The sequence below is a fragment of the Tympanuchus pallidicinctus genome, unplaced genomic scaffold, assembly GCF_026119805.1.
Source record: "Tympanuchus pallidicinctus isolate F22 unplaced genomic scaffold, pur_lepc_1.0 scaffold16, whole genome shotgun sequence".
In the NCBI taxonomy this organism is placed as follows: Eukaryota; Metazoa; Chordata; class Aves; order Galliformes; family Phasianidae; genus Tympanuchus; species Tympanuchus pallidicinctus.
In genome coordinates this window covers 10895939-10908722 of record NW_026294679.1, presented here as the reverse complement: position 1 = coordinate 10908722, position 12784 = coordinate 10895939, and the positions used below count along the sequence as shown (strand labels likewise).

Here is a 12784-nt window from a genome sequence, read left to right as displayed (position 1 = left end):
GACTCTAAAATCTGAAGTTCAGGGTGATTTACCAGCATACTGCTTGTCTCTCCATTGTTATCTGTTGATTAATATATTAATTCTGAGAGGGAATTAATCATTGAATCACCTGAGAAGACATAATGACCCCAAACATCTGGGCTTGGGAGCTGCTACTTCCCAGCTGAAACCAAGGCTGACAGGGTGTGCCTGTCTCCCCCTCTGTTCATCTGAAGAGCATGCTTGGTTGCACTGGGAAGGAACAGAGAAGCACTCAAACAACTGGTTTGTTCTTGGTTTGTTGTATAAAAGCATGGAGATTGTCAGTATCAGGCCTTCATGTATCGTATGAAATGGAAGCAGTGTTGCTGGTTTACAGCTTGTTGATGTGAGGGAAGGTCTGTGCTCATTGCAGGTAGTGTCAGGGCTCCCAAGCTGCAGGTGTTTGCAGAGGCACTGATCTCGAGTCTTCAGCCTCAGGCTATAACTAAGAGCTGTTCAGTCTCTTCTTAAAAGAATCTTGTAGTACACATTTTCTTAATGATATCTAGATTGTCATGACAAGGTCTGAGTTGCTAAATAACTCTTCAGTGGTTTACAATGCAGCCTCAATTTGGAAAAGTCTTAAGGGACATCTGGGCCCTGATGGCTGGGGAATTATTGGAATATGTTTGCATGAAGAAGCAGCTGCCTGGGGATGCCTTTGGTGCCAAGGAACTGCCATCAAAGGTGTAAGCTTTGCTGTAGGACAGCCTTTACTGTTTACCTCCTGTTTTCTGAGTCCAGCACTGTTCTGGGACATCCACAGGAGGACCCTAGGTTTAGTACTCCCTGTATAGCTTCAATCTGCTTTTAGTTTTTGCTTTCCTATGAGCTATTGGGGCAGCATTTAAGACCATGTAGCAAAAATCACATTTAGAGCCTGTCTAGAAAGCACAGTCTAAAAAACCCTGCCTCTTTATCTTCCCTGTAAGGTTGCAACTCTGATATTAGCTAGTGACAGCAATTATTGATGATGTCATTAAGGATGAGATCCCATTCCCAGCAGTGCATTTGACATTTTTTCCCATTTTTGCTGCAGGGACCCTGATAAGTGGTGGCAGAATATGGTTTAGAAATAAAAAAGATTGGGGGAGAGGGGAAAGGGGAAGGTTGGGTGGGCAAAGAAACCTGTGTTTGTCATTTGCCCTTATTTGTGAGGAAAGGAGATTAATTCCTGTAAATATTTTGTGTACTAGAGCTATTAGAGTGTAATATCTGCAAAATAATTACTTGTAGGAAAAACTCATCTTTATTTACTTGCTCCATCTTCAGCATCAGTTATGTAGGAAAATATGGACGAAGAAATAACTCTTTTTGATAACACTCCCCAATGCATTTACTGTTGTCTTGAAGAGACAGCTGTTATTTTACCATGCTACTCTGATTGTTACAAATGCATTGTTTAAAGCTTAGCAACTGTGTAATAGATGCACTTGTACATGATGTAGCATCTCTTTCTGCGTTCCCTATTTCAATAATCACAGCACTTAAGCCTCAGTGTGAATTTATTGATCCATGATTTTAGCTCGTTAACATGGAAACAATCCTTTACCTCTGAATCAAGAACAAATAAATAAACAAGTCTATGGAGTCTGGGGAAAGGCGCTTCCTGACTGCATGGGCAGAGGTTAATGTAAACACAAACAGAAGGGCTATAGAAGTATGAGGGAAAGAGAAGGAATGGGTTGGGGGAAGGTTGATTGACTACTGGCCTTTATTCTTTAGTGGAAGATTATCTCGCCTATCTGTTTATATTTGCATCTAGCTAAATGATGTAGGTCCACTCTGGTACTTAGTTAAGAATGGGTGATATGGCCACATGTAGTGAAGGCTGTGAGGAGCATACTGTAATGTACTGAAGCTTTCAGTTTTGGATGTGATAGGTAGTTTCTAACGCTAAACCATGTGCAGTCAAGGAGTGTACTCAAGGCAGTGGTGTTGATAAAGGTTCTCAGATTTCAGATGACATTCTATGTGAATCCAGTAGGTTTCTTGTCTGAACCTACTCCCAGAGTCCTCCTGAAGGGAGAGAATGGTGGAAGGTAGTTCATCCACCCTGAATTCATGGCTCCCATCACTGCCACAACTCTTTGCAATAAGTCACAGTGATGCGCTGCTTTCCTTATGTCTTTGAGTGCTCAACATGCTTTTGCACTGATATCTCAGTTGTTACAAAGGTTTTGGTTCAAAATAATTGTGGCACAGTGCGTACCTTCCTCTGTAGTACCTGTATTTTATTCTCTTAACTGCCTGCAGAACAAAACCTTTAGAGATGTGCAGAGACAAGCCTGCCAACTGCCCCTGCTATGGGTAGTTATTAGGATTAGGAGTGTTCAACCTGCAGGAAGGTTCATTCCCAGAATGTTAAAGCTGATGTTAAAACAAACCACGTGCTTTCTGGTAAGGCAACTAAAAAGGATTAGGAAGTGGCTAATTATGAGCTGCCACTACTTCCTAATTAATCACAGGCTATTGCAATCTACCTGCTGAAAGATGGGTGACCCTTTATGCTGACATTATCCATAGGGTCTTAATGGTGCCATTCAGGAATGTAGCATCATGATTCATTTTCTCATTGCCTTTTGAAGCATTGAGTTAAGTAGAGCATCAGGTGGAATAAAGGAAAAAAGCAGTTTCTCTTCTGTACTAAGTAACATGACTGAAAGAACTTCAGTGCCTCTGCTTTAAAGCTGCTCAGGAGTTTTGAAGGAACTATGCAGTGAGAAAATGCAATTAGAGGCCCCTTGTATTGTGTAAGGAGTTTTGCTCTAATTTACTTGAAGGCATGGATCTGGGGAAGCAGAAATGTGAGTAACAGTCCATAAACAGACAAATTCTGAGTGGAACAGGAATACGACTTCAAGTAGAAAGCATGGCCAAAGGCCCCAAACATGAGTCATTGACTTGAAAGCCAAAATAGGCAATTATATTGATGTGTTCTGACCTCTGGCATGGTACAGGGCAGAGGACTTCACGTAGTAATTCCTGTTAATCTGTCATGGCTAGTGAAGTGTTGATCACAGTTTACAGCTGAAATGTCCATAATCTGTGTGAATCTTTGTGGGAACTGCCATCATCCAACCTATGTAGTTGGAACAGCAAAATATGTCACTGTGTGTAACTCCAGAAGAAAGATCGCAATCAAGTTGAAAGTCTGGGAAAGTCAGAAACTTGCAGATCTCCAAGTCTTCCAGTGTGCTTAGTGAAACATAATTTTTAATTCAGTGACCCTCATAGTCCACTTTCTACCTTTTTGTGAGTTTGATCCTTTCCATAAATAGCTGAATGATGACTAAAATCAAAGACAAAGAAACTCCATGGCATGCCTAGGAAACAGGACTGTAGCATCTTGCATCACAAGTCAGGTTTCCCTTTCCATTTGCCTTGATAATATGCAGGATGCTTAGCTCCTCAGAAACCCATTTAGATACAAGTCATGACTTCATCATGAATAAGAAACATATTTCCAGCACACTACTTAGGAGCAATGGCATCGGGGGTATTAATCTTTGTGCTTCAGGGCCTGAACAAAAATATTTCTCATCCAATACCTAAAGGAAATATCATTCTGCAGTGTATTACTAGAGCAGTATTCTCAGTTTTAGGAAAATTGTTAGCTCTTACTAGCCTGACTGCTGCTTGATATGGCCTATCAAACTAGAGAGATGTCTGCTCTCCTTGAGTGCTTCCTCTTCTTTCCCTGCTTTTCAGCCTAAGGTATCCTCCCTTGTGAATTTGGATGGGATGTGCATTTCCTTGTGCTCCCTTTACTATTCCTTCATTAAAATGACAATCATCAAGCCATCTCCTGGGGGACTGCTGGAGCAGATTGACTTTTCAAGCTGTTTCCACTTTATTGATCTTCTGTCTGAAAAAAATTCAACTGCTTTATTCTCCCAAGGCAAAGTGTTTTGCGTTAGATAAGCGTCTGAGTGCTGAGAAAGAAGGATGGCAGAAAAGGAGGCTTTTCTGGGGCAAAATTAAGCTTGAACCAACCGTGGCTTGAAAATTATTAAACAGTGGGGACTGAAGGCACAAGAGTACAGTAATGTTCACGTGTGTGTAATCTGAGCTGCCCCAAACTCACAAGCAGTTGAGTTGGGTAGGTTTCCATGTTGAGAATCTACCATATGGATCACAATTGTTTATTAACATTGGTATAAACAGCAAAAGTACCACTTTAGAAACTCATGTATACTGACCTCTACTGTGTAAATTAGTGTAGATCTGCCAACTGTAGGTTAATGCATATCTGCCATTAACCTGAATTTACTAGGATCATGATGACTTTAGCTGAGAATCTGTCTTACTGTTTGTAAAACAGTAAGTAAGTAGAGACTCTCACTTTTGTTGTGACTGGAGGTAGACTTGTTCCTACAACAGGGAAGATCTTCTTGTATTGTCTGTCAGCCCTCTATTTCCTCAGGTAGTTGCATCTCTTGAACATTTTTTTCTTTTTATTTCTTATTGTTTTGGATACAGTAAGAGACAATCTTGTCCCATGGAGCTAAGTTAGTTAAATGGAAGAGAAATTGGTGGACTAAGGAGACTTACCTCAGGTCAGATGGGATCCTGTAGTTCTGTTCAGGTTGTGTGGGTGCAGCGCTGAGAGTGAGGTGTCAGGCTTGTGGGGTCAGCTGAGGCAGGGATTGGAAAGTGTTGCAGGCTGACTGTATAAGTTGTTTGGAAGTTGTCTGACTTGTAATATCTATGACAGGCACCCGGTCCATACCACCTCCATGCTGCTCTCTTTTTAACTACATCATTTTTGAGCGATTCACAGTTTGAAAAAGTTAACACACCTTGTGTTATGTCAGAAGTGACACTTCTTTGGAAAATCAGAATACATTGGAATGAAGAACATAATAAATATGTCAGATTTTTTAGAACAAATGGGAAGTGAGTAATGATGAGGTGCTTCAGGGCTGTATAACAGTAATCCTTTTCCATACGTGTCACGGTACTGAAGTGATCAAAGTGGTAAGAAAAGAGACCTTTGTGAAGCCAGAATGCCTTAGTTCCACATCATCCCTGTTTCCTGGGAATCGAACTTTCTGGGTGGTGTTTGCAAGAATGCAGTGTCCTTGTCTCAGGTCAGACTTGACAAACAGGTGATTCTCTCCCAGCTGCTGTTGAACAGCAGTTTTTTTTTCCTCCTTTCTTAAATCTGCTCTCCCACAGGCACAACCAGTGTTGCTTGTGACTCGGTTCTGATCAGCAGTTGGTCTCTTTTGGAGCAGCTGGAGCTGGCTCTTAACTTATCACCCCAGCAAATCCCAGCTACCAAAACCTTGCCATGTTAACCCAATACATGTGGATAGTCTTGAGAGTTAGAGTTAAATAACCAGTTCACAGGTAGATAAAATTAAGTTCAGACAAACCTCCAAGGTACAGAAGATTTGGATTCTTACTGTGGAAGTACTTACTTTAGCATCACAATAGGAGACACCAGTCTTTGTTGCTCTTCTGCTTCCTTATTGTGGGTTATTCTGCAGCAGAATATAAAACAATGCTTAGGAACCAGTATACCTGCAGCCTGCTTGCTTTGATCAGGATCTGAGTTTTGCTAAATGAAGTGCATACTTTGCAGTAGGCTTTTAGACCAATCTGGGTGTTATAGTTCAGATGCTTGCCTGCCATGAGTTAATAGGATGCATTAGTTTGGTTAGTTTTTTCAACCTCAGGAAAAAAAAAAAAAGAAAATGCCATTTTTAGTTGAAGCAAAATGGTGGGAAGTTTAGAGCTGCCTTTAGCCAAATCTGTGTCCCACAGCAAAAGTACACTGCCTCTATTATATGTAGGTATCTCTGAAAGTGATACCTAACTGTTTATTTCCATGGAAGCTACAGCAAATGCAATGACCACACTAACATTACTTGATAGAGCAAATTCTCAGTTACAGAACAGTATTTTTCAACACTTACCATGCATTTTCACCACTGATGAACAAGAGTCTGTGTTCCACGCTCGTGGCATCTCCAGAGACTGGGTTGGTGCCATTCTGAGCAGTCATCTCTACAGAGGAATGAGTGTTTGATGTAAACATTTCCCTGTGAGAGTTAAAGTGTGAATTTAAAAAAAAAAATTAAAAAAAAAAAGAGAAAAGCAGGGAAAAAAGGAGGAATCTGGAGGAAAAAAAAAAGAGGAGGCCATTTTTGCTAGATGGGAGTGTCTTATCTCCTTCATTCTCAACTGTGAATCAGGATGACTAAAGCATTATGTAAGATCATCTTGCCTTGCCAATCTCTACCGCACGTCATAAGTAGAAATTTATCAACAAAGGTCATCTTCAAGTCATTCAGAAGTTTGGTGACAGAAATAGTCATTAATTTTAAAAAAGTGAGGAAAGAGTAATCAAATGGCATGAAATTTAAAAGGAAAAATATATATATTTCCAAGAGAAAACACCAGAACTATGATCTGCTTGAACTTTTCTCCCCATTAACACCTATGGTTGTAGGTAGTTTTGAAACTGGTAGTCAGTTCTTGAAAGTGAAAGTGACTAGAATTTCTGAGTTCCAGAACTATAAAGAAAGTCACCTTTGGTATAAAGGTGGAAAGTTATTTATTTATTTATTTATTTTGATGATGATGTTACATGAATAGCTTTTTTTTTTTTTTAACCAAGAAAAAATTGTAGAGCTTATTCTCTGAGGAGAATAAGCTCCATAACAAAAGATGTAATTGGACTAGAAAGAATAGTTACAGGATGATTAGAGAGAAAAATAATTTCTGCCAGGAGTGGCTAAATAAATTGGGAGTTTCTGGACTGCTGAATATGTAGGGAATATGACAAGAATCAATGAAAACACAAATGGCAGATGTGGTTCCATGGTTTCACTCTCATTAAGCTGTGCCAGTGGGCTTTGAATTATGTTATCAAGTTAAAACAAAGGGGATCATCTCTTAATATAACACATGCGGGTAGGTTGTGGGTATTTATTACCACAGGATGGTGAAGTTGCCAGGAGTTTCCCTGTGGGAGGTTAGACATTTATGGAACTAAAAGGCCACTGATGGCTTTTGTACACAAAGGCATCATCTTCAATTTAGGAAATCTGTGATCAACAGTTTGCTCTAGGCTGGGAACCTATACCAGGGAGCTGCACCGTCTTCTTGCTTTTGTGTTCTTTTTCACAGATGTTCATTACTGTCCATAGTTTTCTTTAGTGGAATGGGGATAAAAAGAGGAAGTAGTTTCTTTTTGTAGATCTACAGTATTGCAATATGACATTTATTAGAGCCACTCAGTAATCGTGTTTGGGTGAAGAAGAAGCTCTGCAAAAGGAAAGATTCACAGAGTACTGTTACTTGGATTTTGTCTGTTAGGTAATCAAGTATAACACCACAGGGCTGCTGTGGATACTTTCGTTTTACAGTGTCCAGATCCAGATTTGTCAGCTGCAGAGAGGGAAGGGCAAAGGACTGAATTCTGTTGGTTAGCTCCATCACAGCTGATTTTGATAGTATAAGAAATAGGGCTCATAGCATCCTGCCCATGGGGTTAGATGATCCTTTGAGCTGACCTGGTAGAGCCATTCTTCTGACCTAAGTAAAGGGAAAAGAAAAAGTCTATTCTGGAGTTCTGTTTCTGTTCCAGGCCTTTGATTGCCTAAGTCTCTGACTTTGTCCCAACTCTGACTTTATACAGGCTTATAAGCAAACCTAGGACAGGAAAGATTATTTATCTCTGTTGTATGTAAATATGAAAAAGGCTTTGGAAGTGAAGGATGTTCAGCCGTAAGTGGTCATAGTCCACAAAAGACAGGAACAAGGCTAAAATATTAAACAAGGGAGAAAAAGAAATAATCTCACTTTATTTCAAAAGCTTCAGCATGGCAGAGACATAGCACCATTGCTCTTTCAAGCAGGGAGTACCCATTCCTGAGGACCTCTGCTTGAGCAGCATCCCATTCTCCCACCCTTGTTTTACAGTAAAGGAACCTACAATCCCCAGGCAAAGCTTCTCCTTGTTTGCTGCTAGGTATCTGTAGCTTTTTGAGGAGCAGCCCTCCACCCTGTCTGTATTAAAATTGTTGTGCAGACAGCCTTATTCCTGATTTAGGACTCTGCAACCCTTCAGCTACTGTGGTGTAGAGCAGGGTAATGGAGTTACTGCTAAACTGGCTTTTGTCTGAGATCTAAGCCACTTGCAGGCACTAAAGGAGCTGACCAAAGGGGCTGCCCCAGGGGATGGGCCACCTGGACTTTGATTTGAGAAATGCCTTTATCTCAGGGACCATAGCTTGAGGGAGAAGACAGGCAAGAGACAGAAACAAATTTTCAAAAGCAATGGAAGCTCAGCAGCCTGCCTCCTTGTGTTGTGCTGATGGATTCTTTGTAGTGCATTAACATGTGAGCCGTGTTTGAATGTTTTCCTGCAGCTGGATGTTCAGAGCTGTGCCTGCTCTTGTGTCTCATGGGATTTGGTTTCATGCTGCAGCTTTTTTCTGAGCATGAATAAGTTTCCTCTCTTTTTGCTGGCTGCTGTTTTTCATGAAATTTGTGGAAGCTTCATTAGTCTAGGGTTTCTGTTGCTCTGTCAAACTGGGAGAAAATTGGCCAATGGCTGAAAACAAGAAGTTCTTCAGAGGACATAGGGACATAGGGAGAAAGGCAACTGCAGGCAGGTAGTTTGCATGCACAGGTGGAGGGAAGAAAATGTTAATCTGAGCTATGTGTGCTCCTGGTGCTGTGCAAGGTGCATGGAGCTGTCATGTTCTCCTGTTTGTTTAAGTGGAGCTGCGCATTCGCATGGTTCTCAGTGTGGGGTTCAGGTGTGTGCATGCTGTAAATCTGATCTGGAGGTGGATGCACAAGGTTTCAAGTGTAAAACACTGATAATCTCAAGTCAACGCCATGGCTGTTCCTTCTTCACATATAGTGGGGAGAGTCACAGACACAGAGAAGATTTCTCACAGGACAGTCAGCCACACACATCCTCCAGAAGGATGACTTGTCCCTCCCAGCAATCTGGTCAGCATTTGTAGCTCTTTTGCTTCTAGGAGATTGATGATATATTTTATAGCGTATCTTTATAGCTTAATAGCTAAGGCTGCAAACAAACAAACTCTTTTGCTCTGCCTGACAGAGCTCTGAGATGGTGCCCATCTGAGGGGAGGATTCCACACCTCTGCTTCACATCCCTATGCCTGCGATGAACAATTATTATAATATTGGAAGTAGCTGGCTCAGGTCTGTCTGTCAGAGCCCAAACGGTTCAATTCCACCTGTGGTTCACACCTCTGAAAGTGTTCAGGGCTGGGTTGTTTAAATTAGACTGAGTTTCCAGATTTCTTATTTCTTCTTCTTCTCCTTCTTTTCTTTTTTTTGTGCCTTGGTAAATACTTGTTTTCAAATTAGGGAATTCAGTGGTGTTAGGAGTCAGCAGGTTTGTTTATCAAGCTCTGTACCTAGTGATTAAAGAAGCTGGAAAGGCTATTTGTAGATGCCTGCGTTTGAAAAAACGCAGCATTACCTGTGCAAGCTTTTGGTTCCTTCATCTCTAGAATGGAGATGATATTTCCCAGTATGGCCCTTTGGGAGTTTGTTAGTTTGAATGGATTGACACAAAACAAAAGCTTCAGCTTCTTGGGATGGGAAAGAGGTATGAAAATACAGTATATTATTGTGATATCCTTTGAGACGTTTCTATGAAGCCAATGGTGACTGTCATGATAATAAAGAAAGCCTTGGAGAAGCTAATGAAATAATGATCCTACTTCCTTTCTATCTATTCTTTCAAAGGGCAAATGCAATGAGTGATAATGGTTTAATGAGAAAGAGTCATTAGGGCATCCAGCCTGCATCTTTAGAAGTGCAAGGCATTTTGGGAGATCTGAAAAAGACTAGGAGAACAAAACCAAAGTAGCTCTGTGAGAATATTAATTTATTATCTGTATTCTCTTTGAATGCTGATTGAAACCGGTGATCTCTTTCTCTGAATGGTGACTTGTACATGTGTGGCCACAGATGTGGCTTGTTTGGAGCTTCAGTGCAGTTGAAAGAGTGCAATGAAGGAAAAAACTTAGTACGTGCTCTCTGTCTTTTACACACTGCTTTGGGCCTGTTGTTCCTTAAAGATTCCTGACCTGTTGAATTAATGTGTATCGGAGGCCTTGTGTAGTGGAATTGATCGGCTTGGATTATTTTGTTTTATTAATCAAACCGCTTCAGTTTGAAGCTTTCCTGGAGAAGGAAATCTGCTAAGTAATTTGTGTTGCATTGGCACCTAGTGAGACAAAAAAGTTTCCAATCCTTTGTGTAGGAAACTGCTACAGAAATGCAGTATGTTACTGTGATAGCCTCTAAGATATTTCTGTGTATCCAGTGAATATCAATACTATACATTAGTATAGAAGAATATTAAGCATCAATATTGAGCGGCTCTATTTCAGTATTTTGGTGTCATTCTGGCCTGCAGTGGCAGCCAGGAGACTTGATGGAGCCAGGTGAGGGTCCTGGCAATGTTCAGTTTTGCAGCCACCCGAGTGGGTGTGTGGAGCTCCTGGGCACAGTGGTACTGTTCATGTGGATGCCAGAAGGGTAATATGGACCATTGCTCTGCCAGACAAAGAACAGGGACTGGTCTGAGGCAGAACAAAATGCTGGAGACCAGCATCAGCTAGTTATTAGGAAAGGTGCTGGATGTTCTCTGAATGCTTGTTGAGTAAAAAGAAAGGGTGAGTAGGGAAAGGAGGGCAAGGGCTGTGAATTCTGATCTTAATAACATCATAGATACATCCAGGCAGGCTTTCTGTCAATCTTTCCTTGTCCGCCTGCTGAGGTTTGTATTTTCTCTGCCTATACAATAGAAGCTGCATAGGGTCAGGAGCTGGGCTCTGTGTACAGTTTGGATGTGGCAATTTGGCTGTTTGTGCAGATTCATACCCTTCTAAAGCACCTGGTGTTGACCTCTGAATCCTAGCCTGCATAGCTGTGAATTTGTTCTGGTGGGAAAAGCCTTGTTTGTTAGAATAAGCAGTGTGCGAAAGCAGAAAAGAAACAAGCAGGGCTAAGTGAGGTTTCAAACATGCCCACAAATGAGGGGGAGGAAACTACAGAAAACCCTCTGTGACAAAGCAACTATTTTTTTTTTTCTTTTTTTTTTTCTTTTCTTTTTCTTTTTTTTTCCCCCAGTCATGAACGAGTAATGCCACCCCCAGATCATCTGCTCTTCTGAGTGGGGTTTGCTTGTGTAGGGGCCTGAATCTGTCTCTGCATCTCAGAAAAACTCAGTTCCTGGCACGGAGTAGGATGGGGGTGACTAAGGACTCAAGCTGCCAGTTTAGATACATTTATATCTATACATGAATTCAGCTGTTATAATTCTGAGCCACATTTGTATCCCCATCTCAAAGTCAAAAATCAGCCTACTTAAAATTTTTTGTTGATGAGTTTAATTTGGATCCTTCTGCTAGATTTGTCTGAAAAGGGAATTTGTGCTAAGGATACTGCTGAGATCAGACTCTTTGCATAGATACCATTTACAATCCCCCACCAGTGTGTGAGTGCAGAGTCCGCAGAAATCTTCATGGGTAGACCACAGCTCCCCAGGTGCTGTAGGATCAACTGATGCAGTGACAGATCTTGTCCCACAGGACACAAGTTTCTTCTTTTCCACTTGCAATCCTGAATGAAGCACAAAAGCTTCTATTCCAAGGTTAATAATGTTCAAGCTGCAACCTGTCTGTTCACACAGTCATTTTCCTTCCCATAATAACCACATACACTCTTTTTGTCTCCTCTTTTCTCCAGGTCAACAGACTATGGCACTACCTACGAAAAGCTAAATGACAAAGTAGGCCTGAAGACTGTGCTGAGCTACTTTTATGTATGTCCCACTAACAAGAGGAAGGTAAGGGAGAGCCATCAAGCTGGTAGATGTAGAAACAAAATAATGACTTCTTGTTCCTTCTGAGAGAAATTATGATCCTAAAGTCAAATCTATTGTCAATTCCTGGGAGCTTGACTTTGCTGTCTAAGTTACACTAGTGTAACAGATTTCAGTAGAATTATGCCTGTTTTACTCACAATAGAGGTGGAGTCCTTAATCTCCTGCTAAATAAATTAAAGGAGTAAAAGAGTTGCTTTTATTTGCTTTTGACTTTACACCTGTAAAGAAGCCAAATGCATACAAATGCTTCTTACTTACCCTGACTTCAGCTAATACACCTCTGTTTGCCTTCTCTGTCTCTTTATTAGTATAAATAGCAAGGTAAAGGGCATTTCTTCCTGCATTTGGTGTTTATATATTTTCTGGCTTTGTGACATTGGAAGTTGGAGATTGAAGTTGAAGTTGGAGGTAGAAATGTAATTTTCATTTTGATTAGTTATATCGCATCAAGGAGCCAAAAGAAGAATATGTTCAGGCAAGTGGGTGAGAGAAGTAAGATGTGATTCGAGGGTATAGAAGAGAAGTCATGGCTTTCACCCACCTGTTCATGCTTTCCATGTGATGCAATTAGGGTTCTGTCTGGCTCAGAGTTCTTTCTCAGCACAGGAGTTGCTACTCAAAGCTTTCTTGGTTTAAAATTACAGCCTGTGTGGATTCAAGGGAAGTGATGGGACAAAGGTGCACACACCTACCCACAGAAATAAATGTGGGAGGGCTTTGGCTCACAACAAAATGTTGGCAGTGGTTAGAGCTGTTTGGATGGGGCGCAACACATTCTGTCTCATCACATCCAAACTGCCTAGCTGTTGTCTCCCTTGTTAATTTTCCAAATTTGCATTCTGCTGCTCCTACTATCATTATTACTGC

The 12784-nt window shown here is 41.0% G+C and overlaps 1 protein-coding gene across 2 annotated transcripts in view; it reads left to right on the top strand.

The window, feature by feature from the left end:
- SORCS3 (sortilin related VPS10 domain containing receptor 3) overlaps positions 1-12784 on the top strand; it is a 267602-nt gene that overhangs the window by 105468 nt on the left and 149350 nt on the right. For both annotated transcript variants that reach the window (XM_052677148.1, XM_052677149.1), the window contains exon 3: positions 11779-11878. In XM_052677148.1, the coding sequence (XP_052533108.1) occupies positions 11779-11878 (100 nt within the window). The remainder of the gene's footprint in view (positions 1-11778; positions 11879-12784) is intronic.